Below are 18,831 nucleotides of genomic sequence, written 5' to 3' on the forward strand. Positions count from 1 at the left end.
GTCCATCCATCGCTCTGGTCCAGACTGAAATAATTCATCACCTATTGGACTGGTATCACTGTAGTTCTGGTCTGCCGATGATGAATCTTGATGACCTGTGAGGGGGATTCTCAAGCCTTTGACCCTTTGAACCATTTTCTGAATGTCTTTTGCTCCCGTCACATCTTTGCTGGCAAAATGGCCACAGCACAAGTGTGACGTGATCGTTTCGCACTTTCACTTGAAATTTGAACATTTCTCAACTTTTCAAAACAAAAAAAAAAATAGAAGCAAAGTGGAGCAACACAATGCAGTTCAGCATCACCATGTTTAAAGTGAATGAAAAGCGAGACGATTAAAGCCTGAAACACACACGTGTGAGTTCTGCATTAGTCTCGTTTCAGGCTTCATAGCGTGAACCGTGTTCCTGGTGTGCTTCTTTTTCTTCCCTTGCAAGCTTTTCTAAAGGTAGTCTCAGGTGACCCATTTTAGGTTAAAAGAAAAAAATAAAAAGAACAACCACAATAAATTAGTGGATTCTGGCTTCGCGTTTTTTAAATCCACGGACATTCCGCCATATTAATATATTGACTCAGACCGGTGTGCAATAACAGTAGTCGGATTAATATTTCATGTTTTAACTGGGACATTCTAGAACCAAAATTACATTCACTGGATAGAAACAGATGCTAACCTCCGATTCACCTTTGCATGTATGAATGCGTGTGTGTGTGTGTGTGTGTGTGTGAGTGTGTGTGTGTGCACGTGGCCACAATCATGCCAGAGGGAAAAAGAGAGACATACACACGGTAATGCGATCTTCCCCCTGTAAAGCAGTGAGGCACTGTCTGGTCCCGGTTTGACACTTTTGAGGTTTTCAACTTGAAATATTTACACTGACATAAAGTAGACTCATTAAATTCCTGACATCGGTTATTGGGCTTGGCAACAATTTTTAACTATTGGCTTTAAAACACCTGTTTTACCAAAATGTATTTATATACTTCAGGTGCTTCGACTCGCTGCCTCTACACCCCGAATTCTCTTTCTCTGGCCTTTGCGCTCTTGTTGTAATCAAGTTTTTTTTGCGTGTAACTCCTGCTTTTACTCTGTGAAGCATCTTCTCGACCTGATTTTGCACCACTCTAAGTACAAGTGTGTCTATTTGCTCTCACCCAGGTGGTTTCCTGGTGACCCAGAAGATGTTGGACATGTTTAAACGCCCCACTGATCCTCCAGAGTACAACTACCTCTATCTGCTCCCTGGAGGCGTCTTCGTCGGAGGCTACGCTGCAGCTCTGCAGTCTGGATACAACATTGAACAGGTGTGAGAGGATGTTTACGCCACGTCCACATGTTCAGCTCAAGAATGCCTTCGCAGTTTCCTCCTGCAATCATTTTCTTTGTCCCTCCGAATTGGTACAAAACAGCCTTTGAATATATAAAAGTCCTCCAGACCTCCAAATGTATTCTTTGTTTGCCCAGATGTTGTACAGGACCTTCCAAGTAAAATCATTTCAGGTTTTTTTTCATTCGTGATCGCTTAATCCCTTTTTTCCATTCTCTCTCTTTCTCACCAGATGATGTACTTGGGCTCAGGTCTGTGCTGTGTCGGTGCCCTGGCCGGCCTTTCCAACCAGAAAACAGCCCGTCTGGGTAATGCTTTGGGTATAATGGGAGTCGCGGGGGGGATCGTCGCCACTCTGGGTGCCCTCAAACCAAATCCAGAGCTCCTGGCACAGATGAGCGCCGCCATGGCTGTGGGTGGCACTGCTGGTGAGTGTCTAACATCAGCAGAGAGAAGAGACTTACAGGCAAACTCTAATACCTGAAGAATTACGTTGCAGCCAAAGAAATGTCTCTGGACTCCCTAAAATAGTGGATATGGGTTTTGCATTTTATGTGCGTGAATGCACGTATTCCAAGTTTGGCCAGATTAAGCAACAGGTGTGCTGAGCGTACAGTCTGTGATGTTCACATCAAACACAACATGACTAACTCGCCGCCAGACGCAGGAGGTCTGTCAGCACGGCCGGCATCACGTATTACTCACTTTCTTTCTCTCTTTCAGGATAGCTCGATCATTTAAATGCTAATTGTTCCGGTAACAAAGCCGAGACCAGACTAAACTATCCACGCAAACAATAATGCTCTTTTCAGCAAAGGATTCCTTCAGGACACGTGCACACACACACGCACACACAAAGTGTAGACCAACTCACAAATGTGGAATTTCCCCGAGCAGGCCTCATCAGCAACACCTGGCTCTTCAGATGGGCCCACTTCCCAGCAGTCATCTGAGTGTGTGTGCACATGCTTGTGATTTGCATGTTATTTGTGTGCAGGTCTTTCAGGGCAGCTACTCTTCATGTATTTGTTGTCTTCCACTCTCAAGGTCTGACCATCGCTAAGAAGATCCAGATCACTGACTTGCCCCAGCTAGTGGCCGCTTTCCACAGCTTGGTCGGGATGGCCGCCGTGCTCACCTGCGTGGCTGAATACATGATCGAGTACCCCCACTTTGCCACAGACCCCGCAGCCAACCTCACCAAGATAGTGGCCTACCTCGGCACCTACATCGGTGGAATCACTTTCAGTGGCTCTTTGGTGGCGTACGGCAAACTGCAAGGTGAGAAAAGCACAACCACACATATCTGACAATCCCTGAAAAGTAAACATTTACACTTATGCTATGCTCGTGTGCAGACAGAATGTGTATTGACTTTGTTATGCTGCTGTAAAGCACATTCAACACACTGTTAATGACCCAAGGAGAATACAGCCCATTGTATGTTGCTATTTGACTCCTCATAGGTGCATAAAACACACTGGAAAAACCTTGGACGAGGTATTAGTTTGGCTTTTTGTTTAGTTTGTTTTGGAGTAGTTAAATCATAGATAATTAGCTCAGACCTAGTCTTCTTCCTTCCTCCCTTCCCTCTGAACCAGCTTACATTACAAGACCTGCTAGACCTGCAACTTCATTAGCTTAGCTTAGCATAAAGACTGAAAACAAAGGGAAACTGCTAGCTCAGCCATTTTGTTTTGGTTACAGATTAAACAAAAGTGTTAGATGAGGACCTTTACAGATGTTCAATGAAGAAACGTCTGTCTGAGCTCGGCTAGCTGTTTCCTCCTGTGCTTATTCTTTATGCTAAGCTAAATGAATCGAATCCTGGCGATAGCGCTGTAGCTCCCCACACACAGCCATGAGAGTCCCAAAATTTCCCAATTCCCGTTTTCTTTTTGTTAAAATAGAAATTGCATTGAAAGTGTGATGCATATTTTGTTGTGATTTTAGCAATTTAGCATTTTACAAGCTCTTATTCAGTTTCATTTGCAACTGCTTGTTGTGGGTTAAATATCACAAGGTAAGTGAGCTGTGAATCCCAGTGCACCTTAATATCAGGCTAATAAAAAAGATTATTGTGGATGTGAAGTAAGTCCCTTCTAAACAGGGCTGATGGAGTCTGTTTTTTTAAATTTGCTGCTTACAGATGATGTGTTAACTTGGCTCTAGCGTGTTTATCAACTTAAGAAGGCCACTGCTGCCCGCTGTGTAAAGGAAAGAAAGTAACGGTTCATCAGGTTCATGTGCTGGCACCAGTCCTGGCAGCCGCGCTGTAATTTCCATGTTGACTGCAAGTGTTTCATAAGGACAAATTATGCATGAACATGACATTCAGTTAATGACAAGTCTCAAGCGGGGGCAGCTAAGGGAGAAAACTAAATGATAAATGTCACACTTTGAATTTAAATGTCTTTACAGCTCAATGTTTTTTGGTTCCATTTCTTTCATATCATATATTTTACCTCGTCTTCCCTCCATCCTTTCACTTCATCCTTCTTCTCCACATGCAGGTGTGCTAAACAGCGCTCCTCTGATGCTCCCCGGTCGCCACGCTCTGAATGCCAGTCTTATGGCAGGCAGCATTGGCGGGATGATTCCCTACATGCTCGACCCAAGTTACACCACAGGCCTCACCTGTCTCGGATCGGTGTCCGCGCTCTCCGCTGTCATGGTACGTTTGTGTGTTTCTGAGGCCTGTAGTTGCACTCAGCGAGGCCCTTTTCGGAGGAAAAAATCTGCACTTACATAGTGCAGATTGAAATGTTCTTTCGTGCTGACAGTCTGAACGTGTAAGAATGTTGTTAAAAACTTCAGTAAATGCCAGGAAGGAGAGAAGGCATAAAAGTCATAAAAAATTATGCTAGAGGCAGACGAGAATGTAGTAAGTGAGAAACAGACAACAGAAGGGATTTACTAATAAATGTCAAGTCGGAGGCTTTTTGCAGAGGAAACAGTAGCTGCCCAGAAATTCACAGAGCTGGAAGTCAGAGTGGCAAAAAGGCCACGCTTTGTGAAACTGCCAGGCTGCTGCTCGTGTTATTGCCGTGGTCTCCACCGCTGTTAAAGGTGTAATACGTAACATTCATACATTAAGATGTTTAAGAATGACCAAGCCAGTGCTATATATTTTGGCTTGTGTGTTCATATTATCTTCCAACAGTGTTCAGAGAAACCTGTAGTTTTATTCAGTGTAATATTAATTTTAGTCATTCGTCTAAGGTGTCACATCCCCTTTACACACTTTAACCGGGGAAATGCAGTAAACGCAGATGACACGTCAGAAAATGTAAATGGAAGACGCTGGAAAAGTTGGAGTACCAGCCACGATGACCACGTAGAACCCCATGACTGAATCCACCTCGTAACATGAGCCACGTTAGCTGTATTTATCAGCCAACTCATGTAATACTAGGCTGGCAATTAACATTAGTTAATGGTACTTGCAGCTTTTTCATTAACAAGAAATGACATAATGTGAATTTATGTCCCTAAATGTAACATGTATAACGTTACTTTGTGATTTCTGTCGCAGCAGATCTAAAGGTGATCCAATGCAACTTTGCAATGTCATCGAACCACATCTTTTGTTTTGATTGAGACACCCCCAGCTGCAGAAATTACATCCTGTCTTTAAATCATGCTTAACTTTTTGAAAAGTTAATCAATGAGCAGTGCAGATGTTTTCTCCGTATCAGTTCTAAACACTAAATATACGGCAAAATATTCAACTATAAACAGCAACTCCAGCTACTGATGACCTCCAGACACAGATTATTCACTTACTTATTAAGTAAACTTTGCTAACTATAGCAGATAATTGTAATAATGATTTGGACAAAAGCAAAATAAAAAAAAAAGATTTTACACATTTTTCCAACATTGCAAAAAAGCAGTCACTGAGCATGGTGGCTAGTTTTTATTGTCTGATTAGAAGAAGAGTAAACATGGGAAGTGGTTATTTTTGTGGAATTTAATTAGTCTTGGGACACACTGAGGTTTTGATCGGCCTTGGCAGTTTTCTTTACTGATGTCGAGTTTTGCAGCTTCTGAAAACGGTTCATAATCAAGTGAACCCGAGCGCAGCCGACAAAGGCAGAGAACACACACTATTTTGATTACTGCAAAAAAAAAAAAGTGAAAAACAAAAATTAAACACAGTGACGTGTTGCGATTTCAGCATTTCTGCTCGCTTTGTGTATTTACATGTGCTGCTCGGAAAATCAGCAACTGGACCGAGTCCCAGAAAAGACTACGGGTGCATTCCCAGAAAAGTTAGATGGATATCGTTTCACTTTCTTTCATAAGTCTGACCTCTAATCAGTCGTTAAAGTACAGTATAATGCATCATCTACTGTACGTGTGTGTTCCTTTGCTTCAGTTCAACAATTCAAAAAATTAAGCCCACCCTTCTGGATCGTGCTGCTGCTTTGGTAACTACAGTTGGCCCGCGTCGAACAAAAGCTGCACAGATGATACGGGGACGAAGAACAAGTGAATCTGATTGTGAAAAATGTGTCTAAAACCAGAGAGGGTGTTTTTTTTCTGTTTGGTTATAACTCATAACTTCATCTTGCTCTTTCATGTACTGACTATATTAATATGATTACAGCCATGGATGCAATCTCATGTTTTCTCATTTGTTTCCTCCAGGGTGTGACCTTGACAGCAGCTATCGGCGGCGCTGACATGCCGGTGGTCATCACCGTCCTGAACAGCTACTCGGGCTGGGCTCTGTGCGCCGAGGGCTTCCTGCTCAACAACAACCTGCTGACCATCGTCGGCGCTCTCATCGGGTCGTCCGGAGCCATTCTGTCGTATATTATGTGTGTGGTGAGTGGAGCGGGGTCCTGGTTAAAGGAGGAACAAACATTGAAATGCTGGTACTTTGGGTCCCAGCATCGCTACTGCAAACACTGCTGAATGTGGTGGTTCCTCTCCTGTCCACCAGGAGGGACTCTAACTTTACCATTATGGCAAGAAAGTGCCGGCCGTGATCTGAACTCAATCTGAGATCATAAATGTGTGAAATATCCCTTTTTTAAAATTCCTTTTGATTGCCATATTTTGCTGCACATAGACTGTAAATAAAAAAAAGTAAAGGTGCAGTTGTTGAAGCTTAATACTAAATATCCTCTCTTCTGTCTCAGGCCATGAATCGCTCACTGGCTAACGTGATCCTGGGAGGCTACGGCACGTCTTCCACCGGTACAGGGAAACCCATGGAGATCACAGGGACGCACACAGAGGTCAACGTGGATCAGACCGTCGACATGATTAAAGAGTCCCAGAGCGTAATCATCGTTCCAGGTAAGACGCACACAAAAACACAGGCACACACACACACACACACACACTGGGGTCTTGTACGTCAGTGGAAAAACATGGTGCTTTGACTGTGCCAGTCACTTTTTTCTTTCTTTCTTTTTTTTTTCCCCCCAGCATTAGCAAAGTGTGTGTTCTGTTTATTTAACCTTTTCTTGACCCATGTTACATCACCATTTCGCTAGGCTAATTGACAAGTCATGGTGGAGCGTATACACACACACACACACACACACAAACACGCTCTTAGGTTTCTGTGTGGTCGTCAGTCCCTCGTAAGTAGACATTCTACAGTGCAGCGTATATATATGCAAGGTCAAGGGGAAATTAGATGGAATGAGGGCATGCTGGGTTTTTGTTGACAACTCAAACGCTACATTCCAAATTAGCTTCTCGTTCTTTTGTCAGGGTTAAAGCCAGACTTTGTTCGAGCTACACGGTTTTCCACGTTTCACATGTTTTCAATATTTGGCTCGAAATGTGTGTCAACCTCCCACCAGGACCATCACGACCGTCCTTGGTGCTGCTGCCCTATATTCGTCATTGTGTGGCCCAGTGACATTTCAGTCCTCTCATCAGACTGTTGTGGACCAGTCACTGCTCCAAAGAGTTGTTTTACTCACGTGGGTACACGTAAACACAGACAAAAGGCATCTAGCCTGCAAATTGGTGATTCCAGTCACAGCGCTGAGTGCCTATATACAAAAGCTAAATCTTCAGAGGAAACCGCTGCAATTTGCAAGAATTGCAAAATTAAGGTGGTCACGTGGTTAAAGTGAAAAAGCAGCGAGCCAAGGAGAGGCATCGAATGTAGGTTAAACCATGTTTTTTTGTATTTTTTTTTCTTTCTTTTCTGAGAATAAAGGAAGACAAAGAGGAACATGTCTGACAGCTAAAACCAAAACCAGGGACAAAAAAAAAAAAAAAGTGGAATTGGAGGGAGTGGGAGAAATGGAGGAGCGGAAATGAAAAATTATGTTTTTTTTAGCCTTTTCTCAAAAACGGTCCATAAACAAACCCACACCAGGACAAGACGGATAATAAAATACCAGACATTTCTTTGAAAGATTACAGAACATCATAAATCTGTTCAAATACACGGATTGGAAAAAGTTGAATCAAATTGTAATGGAACCTGTCAAAGTCATTTTACGAGCTGTGTAATTTAAAAGATATGGGTCAGTTATGCCGACTTTGATGCTCGGTCAGGGTGTCACACGGCCCTGAATATTGGATTCTAAATCGCACTTAGACCTGAGCAGTGTTGATGCAGCATTTGTTTGGGCAACAGCAGCTTCACGGAGATGTTTGCAAACTGAAATAGTTCCTTTGTTACTGTACAAACACCGGCGCAAAATCCAATCTTAATATTTAAACACTGAAACATGACATCAGCCAGAGCGCACAGGTAATATTTCACTATTGACAACAGTTACATAACACATACCATAATTCATTTCTCTGTTCTCGTGCTCGGCGTTAGACCGGTGTTGTTGCTCGTTGCCGGCTTTCGCTCGGCCCCCTTGTTTCCATTTCCACCATTCTCCCTAATTGGAGCCGTCACAGTCACTTTGCCTGATTGACATCTGTGGAAACGGTTAAGACCCTGCCTGATAAACATAAGTGTTTTCCTGGCTTCGTCTGGCCCATCTCTGCGTGGTCTGGGTCCAGTTGTTTTTCTTACGCGAGAAAAAAGCTACAGAGAGAATATTGGAAGCACAAGGAATAAAGGAATTGTGACGGAGAGGGAGAGAAAAAAGTGAAAACCATTAAATTGCTGAGCTGGATGGCAGACAGACAGTCAACCATGTTTCTTGTAGAGTTTTTTTTTTCTTTTCCTTTCTCAAGCTGAATTTGAAACCTTGTCATTTTTATTGGTGTGTTCTAACAAGACAGTTTCTGACTGGTTGTTGTGACAAGGCTAGTAAACACCACTGGACCGTTTGACGTGTGTTTGTGTGTGTGAGAGATGGTGTGATAAAAATCAAGTACCATACAGCGGATTATTAAACATGAAAGCAATCCGAGGCTCAGAGAAAGAAGCACACACTGTATATAGAATCCTGTGCCACCTTCTCACTAAAAGGCAACAGGGTTTTATAAATATTTAAGACATAACACTATTAAATTTGATCTACGCAGACACGAAGGCAGGCCAGATCATAGAAATGTTTTCGTAAATAGATATCTGAGTGGTGTTTTTTGTCTGTGATCTGTCTTATAATCCATATTGTGAAACTTTTAAGTGGATCGCCTCCCCCCCCCCCTTTGTGTCTGGTGCTGAATCCTTTCTAGCACAACACATTGAGAGCAAACCTCAGCACAGGGCCGACATGAAGGAAAAAAACATACATCGCTTGTTTCTCCACTTCAGATCACTTGAAATGAAATTCATTTAGGTTGACTGGGTCATGTGTTTGATATTTAAGTGCCTGGTTATACCTCATTCCAGACGGCCACACGGACAGCTGCAGACACCGCAAATGCATAGCTGCTCTTATTGTAATGTTTTCTAGTTGGCTTGGAGGATGCCTTCCTTACAGCAGCTCTGCATCCGTGTCTTCCAGCGCATGTGCACTTTGTGTTCTGGTAGTGGTCATAAACAGGTTCATAAACAGAGTCTTGCGAAAGCTTCTATTGACAAAGTTTATGTCATTTGGACCCTTGCAGATACAGCTTTAATGGTAAATGGTCTGCACTTATATAACCCTTTTTAAGCGCTGTACAATGTGTTTCTCATTCACCCATTCAAACACACATTCATACACCAATGGAGCTGCCATGCAAGGTGCTGCCTGCCATTAGGAGCAACTTCACGTTCAGTGTCTTGCCCAAGGACACTTCGACTGTGGAGGAGGCGGGGGATCGAACCGCCAACCTTACGATCTACCACCTGAGCCACAGCTGCCCTTTAATGGTGTACCTGCTAGGACACACACATGCACCGTCTTGCTTCACTACAAACCTGCAATCAACATTTATCCAAAGGTGTCCCAACACTGGAAAGAAAGATCAGATTAGTCGACCTGCTGGGAAATATCTCAGGATATTATAATACTGAGTTTGTGCTGACTCAGAATGGGCCTGTTGGGGTTGAGTCTGTGTCCAGAAAAGGCAATAACCGTGTTACCTGATTGGATAAAGTTGTCTGTTATTTCTGACTATTCAATCAATGTAAATGTCTGTTGTGAATGAATGAAATGAAAAATACTTTATTTATCCCAGAAGGGAAATTCAATAAATTATGCTTGATCAAATAAAGCCCCAGTTAACAAAACAGGTTACGAGGAAAGAATTCTTATCATTACAGTGCTGGTGGATTTCCTTTGGCTAAAGCCTTTTTGGGGCAACATCTATTTTTAGGCCTCTGTGCAGGAAAGACCCAGCAATTTAAAAAAAAATAACTTAAAAAGATATTTTTTTCCCCTTTATGATTGGTTGCTTGTCTAGCTCTGACTTTTTTGTTACCACGTTATGTCCTGATTGCAAACAACACACCTAAACCCAAAGAAGCCAAACTGGGAGATTATTTAAGCTGTAAAGACTAATGAGGGAGACAAATGGTAGTGATGTCTGATAAAAACATTCAGAGTCACTATGTGTCTTTGTCCACTGCTTCTACACTTCATTACACTTCATTAAATACGATTTATCTTCAGTCTCGATGGCACTCAGACTTCAAGAGCATCTTGTTTTAAGCCACAATAAAAGTCAAACGTGTTGGAAAGTTGTCTGCTCACAGTGAGGTTAAGGCATGTTTGAGTCCATTAACACCAGACAACCTGTGATGGAACAATAATTTTTGCCTCAGATGTGAAAAGTCTGACTGGTAAATTCTTGCACTTGGCCTAAATATAAACTCATTCTTAACTGTCTTTTCTGTTATTTTTTGTGTTTTTTCCATCTCAGGTTACGGACTCTGTGCTGCGAAGGCCCAGTACCCCATCGCTGAGCTGGTGAAGATGCTTAAAGAAGCCGGCAAGAAAGTCAGGTAAAGCAGAGACACAGTTAAATGTGTACGTGTATTTATTTAGAATAAAATAAACTGTTGTAACTAGCTGCATGTAGGTAGATGGATTTAGACAGATGTAGTTTAAGGAGAGAATAATATTCAATACTCTGTGGTACATTTATACGAAACAAGATGTAAACTGCTCCACGAAAGACAGAAGTAAGGAGTTAAGGTTTCCCTCTGGGTAATGATGAGATGAGATGGGACAGATAAGAAGAGAGAGTGTGTGAAAGAGAGAAAGAAGAATGAAAATGGAGGGAAAAGAGGAAATGCAAAAGAGAGGAGGGGAAGGACAAGGTACAGCGGAAGCTTGTGTAATTGTCCTGCCTCTGTCGTTTGATCCTGGCTTTTGCAGCTGCTGCTGCTTACAGCATTTGTACTTGATTAGAGGAAAGTGGGTGGTCAGAGAAAAAGGGGGAAAAAACCTCCTTCGCCGTGATCTCTTGCTCTTTCTCTCTTATTTTCTCTTTCCCTCTGTTCTGCGTTCAATCTCTTGACTTGTCGCTCGTCGTCTCGCTCTTCAGACCGGCCTGCGTAATCTTCCACTTGTCTTGAAGAACCACTTTTACTCCTCTTCCCCTCATTTATCAGTTTAACTATTTGGAGTCTCTTATTCAAAACCAAAGCCACTGGGTTTTCCCGCTGTCCTACTACGTATGTGTGAAATTATACGAAGGGCAGAAACTGGCTTTTTTTATCGATTGCCAACACATCCCAGAACAGATGGACCGTCTGCACTCCGTATCCGCCTAAACTCGCCGAACAAATAGAAAATAAATCCTCAGTTGGTGGTCATTTACATGGCAAAGTGGCTGGAAGGAGAGAGACAGAGAGAGCCAGCCACCAGGACTGAGTGGCTGGTGTTAATTTCCTGCTCTGATTACATGACATGGCTAATTGAGTTTGAGATCTGTGTGTACACCCGGTCACACACATGCAACACACCCCCAACAGATAATACAGGGTGGAGGAGTGGAGCTGGTAGGTGTGTGTAACCAAAACTCTCTGTCTCTCTCTCTGATTTAATGCAAGTTAACAGTGTTCAGTAAACAGGTGGATAAAAGAAGATGTGTTCACGGCCTTGTCCGCACGTAGCAGGGTTTTTGTAAAACCAAATATCCTGCCCCCTCCGTTTAGAAAAAAAAACTAACGTACACACAACTTCGTTTTTAGAAAAAGAATTCATCCACACCTAACCACATTCTATAAGAGGATGTAATAACTCTGACGACCAGGACATACGTAAATTGTCACGCCATTTCTCCGGGAACACGATTTCCGTCTCAAAGTTCTCCCACCAGCTGGCAGCGCGTCCCGGTCTGACCCAAAACCGGCGTTGGTGTCTCTGACGGAGAACAAGCCTCGGACGTGGAATGGCAAGGTGGCAGAAAATGATCGTCCTTAACACCGTACTTCACCTGTGTTCTTGTACGTGGAGCGGTATCTGGGCCTGGACCAGAGACAACGCCAACGGGGCGCCGATATAGCTCACCTAATTGAGTTGGCGTCCCACGTGCAGGGCTACAGTCCCAATGTGGAGGTCATGAGTTCGAATCCCGCTCATGACCCTTTCCCACATGTCCTCCTCCCATTCTTCTCCCCCACTTTCCTGTCTCTCTCTTACCAACACTATCCAATAAAGGCACAAAGGCCAAAAAAAATAAAAAAGAGACAACGCCAACACAGTTCTGAGGGCGTCCAGGCTGTTTCCAAATGTAAACACAGGTCGCACATGTGATATAAAGAACATATTTCGAAGCCTAAAAACCCGGTTATTGACGTCCATGGTCGGAGGTTTTTGAAAGAATCGTTTTTAAAGCCGTAAATCTGCGTTTCCGTGTGGATGACAGGCCACATCGTAGAAACATATCTTTGTCTTGTGAGATACCTGCTACGTATGGACAAGGCCTCAGTGTTCATTAAAAATCTCTATTTGGTTCCTGCAGGTTCGGTATTCACCCGGTGGCTGGCCGCATGCCTGGTCAGCTCAACGTGCTGCTGGCTGAAGCCGGTGTCCCGTATGACATTGTCCTGGAAATGGAGGAGATTAATGATGACTTCCCTGGTAAGAGCCAGTCTTCTCTATCTTTTACATTCCGATTCGTGCTTTCTGTGTACGTGAGGGTCTGCGCGACATAAATTTTGTCGTCAGCCTGTGAAGTCTGTGAGGCTCCATGTGGAAGCTTCTGTTGATGTGCTGACCAAAATTTACGACTGCGCACACTGTGAACGTGCCAACCGCCAATAGACCAGGAAAACAAAAGAGTTTGATGTGAAGTAGTTGCTGCCAGACCTGGAAGGTGCTTTGATTTGTACACACTTCACAGCAGGAAGTTCCAAATTCTACACACATCCTGTGATACGTCCGTATACAGCGCTGAAGACAGGAAGGCAGCAAACTCCAGCAGCATTCGTCACACCTCAAAACTATTCATCGACACGGTGCTACAACCCAGTCAGATAGAGCCGGTAAATAAGGTTCACGTGTAACTTCCTCATCAGTCAGCGCACAGAAATGCAGAAGCCGTGAATCGCTCTTCATTGTGACTCATTAGGTTTAATTTCGCTGCTGCCGTTTAGACACTTTGCCACCGAGGGCAATAAAAAGGAAAACTTTGGCATTTTAGGGGAATTCTCTTCTCTGCCTAAACAGAGCCAGACTAACCTTTTCCCCCTAATCCCCCCTAACGGTCACCGTCTAGCTTCACATGTAGCACACAGACATGAGGATGGGAACAATCTTCTCCTCTGTGTCTTGGCACGAAAGCAAATGAGCGTGTTTCCCAAAATGTCAAAACTTTCAGGTGAGAAGGTAAAGCTTGTGATTAGATGAATGACAAACTTTGTATATCCAGTAGATGACACAAATATTACAACACAACAACTACTTTTCTGTTCCCCAAATCTGTCCAGTATTGGTTGATTTCTTTGATATTAGTAGTTATTTTATAAACCTGTTTTTGTAATCTTCTCACATAATTTCGATCCCATCATCTCCAACATCATATCTGACCGAAAGAGGTACAACTTGTGAGCTTTATGATTAAAAAAATAAACAAAACAGGGTACACATAATCGGATAAATTAGAATTTGGCATTCATTTTGTCCCGCTCTAACTAAAAGTGCTCATATTGTCTGTTACTATAGGACATGACACATAAATAAGTTCTGACGTTCTTCACAAAACCTTGACATAAATGGATTTAAAGACAAACCTAATGAAGCGTCATCAAATGTCAAAAAACAGGAAAGTTTAACAAAAAATGTTGCGTTGCAGAAAGTAAAAAGGAGTCAGATGCAGACAAAATAAGAAGATATAGAGTTTAAATTGTCATTGGTTGTGTTTCCACTCCAGAAACTGACCTGGTCCTGGTGATCGGCGCCAACGACACGGTGAACTCGGCCGCCCAAGAAGACCCCAACTCCATCATCGCCGGCATGCCGGTGCTGGAGGTCTGGAAGTCGAAGCAGGTGAGACATCTGGCGGATGCATGTGCGATAATAAGATTTGTCCCGAAGCCCAACAAGATGAAGAGGAATGGAAGATTTTACAACAAGTGGACTGTCCACACCCGCAGAGGGGCCTCCGTCTGATGATACACACAAACCTAAAGAAATGCCGTCGCTTATTCTCACACACACACACACACACACACACACACACAGACGGTTCTAGTTCCAGGTGCAGTCGCATCCTGATCCCATTAGTGGTGACTGTGTCGGTGTGGAATGACAACATTCAGAGCATCCCACTGGCACTGCTCAGAGATCTGGGATTTATACAGCGCTCCCACTAGTTTCCACACACTTTCCCCGGGAGAAATCAAAGAGGACCGAACCACACACACACACACATTTATATGAATTATTCCATGCATCATACACTACTTGTAGAATTCTGCTCGGGTTAAACTTAGATACTATACGTCTTAACCGGCCAGAACGACAGGTTATGATTTATCGTTTTTGGAATTAAATTTACTTAAACGAAAACAAAGTTGTAAAATATGTTCACGCACAAGCCAAGAGGAAACATCTCGGCTGTATGGAAAAAAAACATCAATCACTTCACTTTATTTCCACGTCCAAGTTCAACAGACATTGTTTGGTGAGACGGGACTGGCCAGGATGAGGGAAAATTTCAGGTCTGATTTACAAAACTTGGAAGAACTTTGACAGAATTTTGCGTTTCTCCAGAGCTCTTCTTCACCGTCGTCGTCGTCCGATGAGACGCTAATCCGTTGTGCTCTGCCCCTCGTCTAGGTGGTTGTGATGAAGCGTTCCCTGGGCGTGGGATACGCGGCCGTTGACAACCCCATCTTCTACAAACCCAACACTGCGATGTTGCTAGGCGACGCCAAGAAGACTTGCGACGCCCTCCAAGCCAAGGTCCGCGAGTCGCAGTAACGCGGCTCAGAGAGACACCTCCACTGAAAGAGCACACATGGCGGCGAGAGGACGGAGGAAGACAACCAGGCAACGTTTTTTTTTTTTTCCAAAAGTACTCCGGCGTTGACATCATCTTTGTCCAATTGCAGCTCAGCCAACTGAGCAAAGATGATAACTTAGATAAAAAGGTTTTTGGCAAACCCTTTCTGTTATCTATAAATAAAAGAACGTTAGCTGCAAAAAAAAAACAAAGACAGGCTCGTGCAGGAAGAGCCAAATAATGCACACACTGTAGATTTATTAGTTCCTTTGGGTTAATGTACTTAAATTACTCTCTGACACGTCTTTTATTTCTAGATATTAAAGGAAGGGTGCGTCAACCATCTGCATGTGCTCTGCGTAATCTGGGGAGCAGCTGAGCGAGTGTCCTCTTCATTGTAGACACGTACGTTAATGTAAAACAACAATCAGAAGTGTAGATGCTTTCAAGTGTTAGATAATTTCACTGTTAAGATGTTTTAGGAAATAGTCAATAGATAAAAGAAAATAATAGATGAATTGGAGTAAAATATTGTGCTGGTTCACCACCAGAGGAAGAGACTTGAGCACTAACATCTTTTCCACTGTAAAGAGTTTCCTCCCCCCCTGTTTTTTTTTCTCCAGAGTTTGATTTTGTTAGGTAATATGGTGTTCCCTCGGATAGATCTTACTTGCTCATTTATTTTCTGTATAAGTTAAAGGAAAAAAAGCAGAATAGTGCAACATTTTTGTAAAGTTCTTTCAGTTCCAGTTTTATACTGTATTGAGAGATTTTTTGTATTCGGGCTAATCGGTGTCCTAAACTTAGAAAATGTCTGTGTGTCGTCACGCTGTTTGCTTTTTTTCTTTTCACTTGAGTGTGTCTTGTGACCTCCACCGATGCCTCCAGTGCACACTCGGATCCAAAAAAACTGTTAAAAAAAAACCCATTCAGGCGTCTTGCATCGAGCCCATAATGCAATAAACCGACTGGATGCGACCTTTACGTGTGAGACCGCAGCTGTCCTGTAACGCTAGTAAAGGCCTGTCCTGCTCTTACAAACAAACACTCTTGTAACTCTCGATGGCTGAATGGGTTTTATGATGTTTTTTTGAACCAGGTGTGTTCCTTCACCCTGTGTGGTTCCGATATTACAGTACATGAGATGCTAGCTTTTGGCCTTAACGGTAAGGAAGGGTTTTGTTTTTTAAAGTGAATGTGGCTCATCCACTCCAATGTGTGTCCTCATTATTGCTCTACAGGGAAATGAAGGATCACTGTTTGTAAAGTAGAGCCAGATGGCAGCCTGACTGTTGTGTAAAGAGTCTAAACAACAATGCAGTTATTTAAATCGAAATTGTTGCCACGTTTCAGAATATATGAATTGCTAGTTAGCATTTCTAAACTGACATCGCCATTTTTTTTTCCTCTTAATTTTGTTAAAACCTAACATTTGCCATAAACGTGTGCCAACCCCTCCACTTCTACACTCAATCTGGTTAGAAAACACGGCACAAAATCGATTGTCTGACTCGTGTAGTTGGAGAAAGATCACTAACAAAATGACAACAGCTTCCACTGTTATTGCTGTCCTGAGTTAACCGAGGGTCCGCTTAGTGTTTAGCTAAGGTGCTGCCGTTTGTATATTTCTTTTAGCTGAATTAGGATGTATATTGGTACATAGTTTGAGGAACAATAGCTCACGAGGTGACAGGTCGGCAGTCTTTTACACTTTATAATCTATAAAAGTACTGTACGCAGTTATAGTTTCGTCCTGGGACCTGATACATTGACCATGACAACTGTCCTACCTCTCCATAAAACGACCAACACCTTCCCACAGGACCTTCATCACGACCAACCGCCTCTTACTGTACCTACCGCAGGACCACGACAGTCGTTTCCTCACCTCTCACCTTATCCAAAACAAAAACCCAGGACCAATAGCCTTCTGTTTTGTGTTCACTTTTAACCATCAGACCTCAGTTTGCTCTTATTTTTTTTGGCAAGTGTAAAGCTGCAGATGTCATTAGTGTTTTGAGAAGGAGGTTATTGTTGTTACATGTCAATTTACACACACACACACACACACACACAGAGTCTTCACGACTACAAGATCAAGATGTCCGCTTTATATTTGTAACTCGTCGCCATTTTTTAAGGTATTGACAAATTAAGGGAGAAGGAAATTTTATAATGATTTTGACAAAAAGCCCCCTTTGTGCCCTTTTTTTTTTTTTTCTTCTTAAGGAGAGTATTTTTGTAAAGAGGCGTCATATTTGTGCAGAGCAACAATGGGATTTTGAAGTACCAGTGCGCCATGTTAGGGAGACGAAATGATGAAATGTACTGTGAATTTGTTCCCCCTCCCCCTCCCCCTCCCTCCTCTTTTGTTTATCATGGAACATTTTCATCCCTAATAAACCTGTATTTACACTAAGTGTTGCCTGAAGGTGTCACTTCTTCCCTGACACACTCTTAAAGGTGAAAGGTGCAATTGAATTCCCAAACAGTCGACATGTTGATCTGCAAGGTTTTCCTTGAGGTCTACCACAGCTTTGAGGTTAATGTTACCGGCCCAATTTTGTAACGGCTGGAGTTGAAAACTCAAATATTTGCAGCAATTACCTGGATGAAGTGATCATGAGGGGAAGGAGTTTAATCCACATCTCCTCACGTACTTGGTCTCTGCAGTGCTGCTCTACAGTATATAGTGTACACACTGGATGCAAAAGAGGTTCAGCTGGAGATGTGAGGCAAAAAGCAGGACTTAAAACTGCTTCTTCACTGGTTGGAAAAGCTGCTCATTTATCTGAAACTGTAATAAAGGAAAAATAAATGTTTGAGGAATCGCAGCAGAGTCCTATGTTGCTGTTTCCATAATAAAATAAAATGGGAATTAAATGCTGAAGAAGTCCAAGATAACAATGTAGCTTCAACACATGGTTTTCATGAGGATAATTAGTTAAAGACTGTCGCATAATTAAGCCATCGAAACACAGCTGGGAGGTGGTTTTCTTCTTGCCATCTTACAGCCAGTGTCATGCAACAAGCATTTCTTCTGTTTTTTAAACAAGAAGCGCTCGTTGCATGCCCAGCTCTGCCCCGGAGAGGCTTAGTGGGGAGAAGACGGGTTGGCAAAGCCACCTCTATAACCTCAAAAGGCTTTCTTAGTTGCAGAATGGGATCGCATGAGTCTGTGATGAGGGCTGTGACAAAGACTGCAATGTAAATATCAGTTTGTGTGACATCTCCGCCGACAAGCGGCACTTGATTTGCTATTCATCAGCGGGGAGCGAACTGGAGGCACTTAGGAGGGGAGTGGTGCCCACAGAGATAGAGTAGATTAGAGCGCAGATAGATTTATGGGCATCGGGGATTGCATGTGTGCGCGATGAGGGTGGCTTCATCCCCGTAACAAGTAGCACTCAGACGGGCTGTTATCTGCTCTCAGGCTTGAGGAGATCTGAAGAGAACTGTCACTCCCACAGCCGAGGCGAGATGCTGCGATAAAAGCTGAGAAACTACTGTGTGGGAATCTGCGCGTCTTAATGTTGCACGGTCATTTATTATGTGTGCATCATCTGTCCGACTTGTTTACCTCTCGAACGCGGCTATTTATTCGTCCGTCTTCGTGTGTTTACCTCTTGCAGTCACTCTCTTATGAAAGTTGGAGTGTGTCCGTGGCGTGAGTGTGTGTGTGTGAGAGACGGGCCATGAAGATACATGAGCTGATAAGTGCTGAGGTGACAGCATCC

At 43.1% G+C, this 18,831-nt stretch overlaps 1 protein-coding gene across 1 annotated transcript; it reads left to right on the plus strand.

Moving 5' to 3' along the window:
• Positions 1-1,129: 1,129 nt before the first annotated feature.
• Positions 1,130-17,513, plus strand: LOC103363314 (NAD(P) transhydrogenase, mitochondrial-like; the record flags this gene model as incomplete). Its single annotated transcript, XM_008290017.1, has 10 exons — positions 1,130-1,304; positions 1,560-1,755; positions 2,375-2,608; positions 3,841-4,001; positions 5,981-6,160; positions 6,478-6,637; positions 10,562-10,643; positions 12,611-12,729; positions 14,021-14,136; positions 14,929-17,513. Coding segments are annotated over 10 exons (1,567 nt in total), but the record flags the coding sequence as incomplete, so codon positions are not given.
• Positions 17,514-18,831: the final 1,318 nt, after the last annotated feature.

This window comes from Stegastes partitus, unplaced genomic scaffold (genome assembly GCF_000690725.1).
Source record: "Stegastes partitus isolate 25-593 unplaced genomic scaffold, Stegastes_partitus-1.0.2 Scaffold651, whole genome shotgun sequence".
NCBI lineage: Eukaryota > Metazoa > Chordata > Actinopteri > Pomacentridae > Stegastes > Stegastes partitus.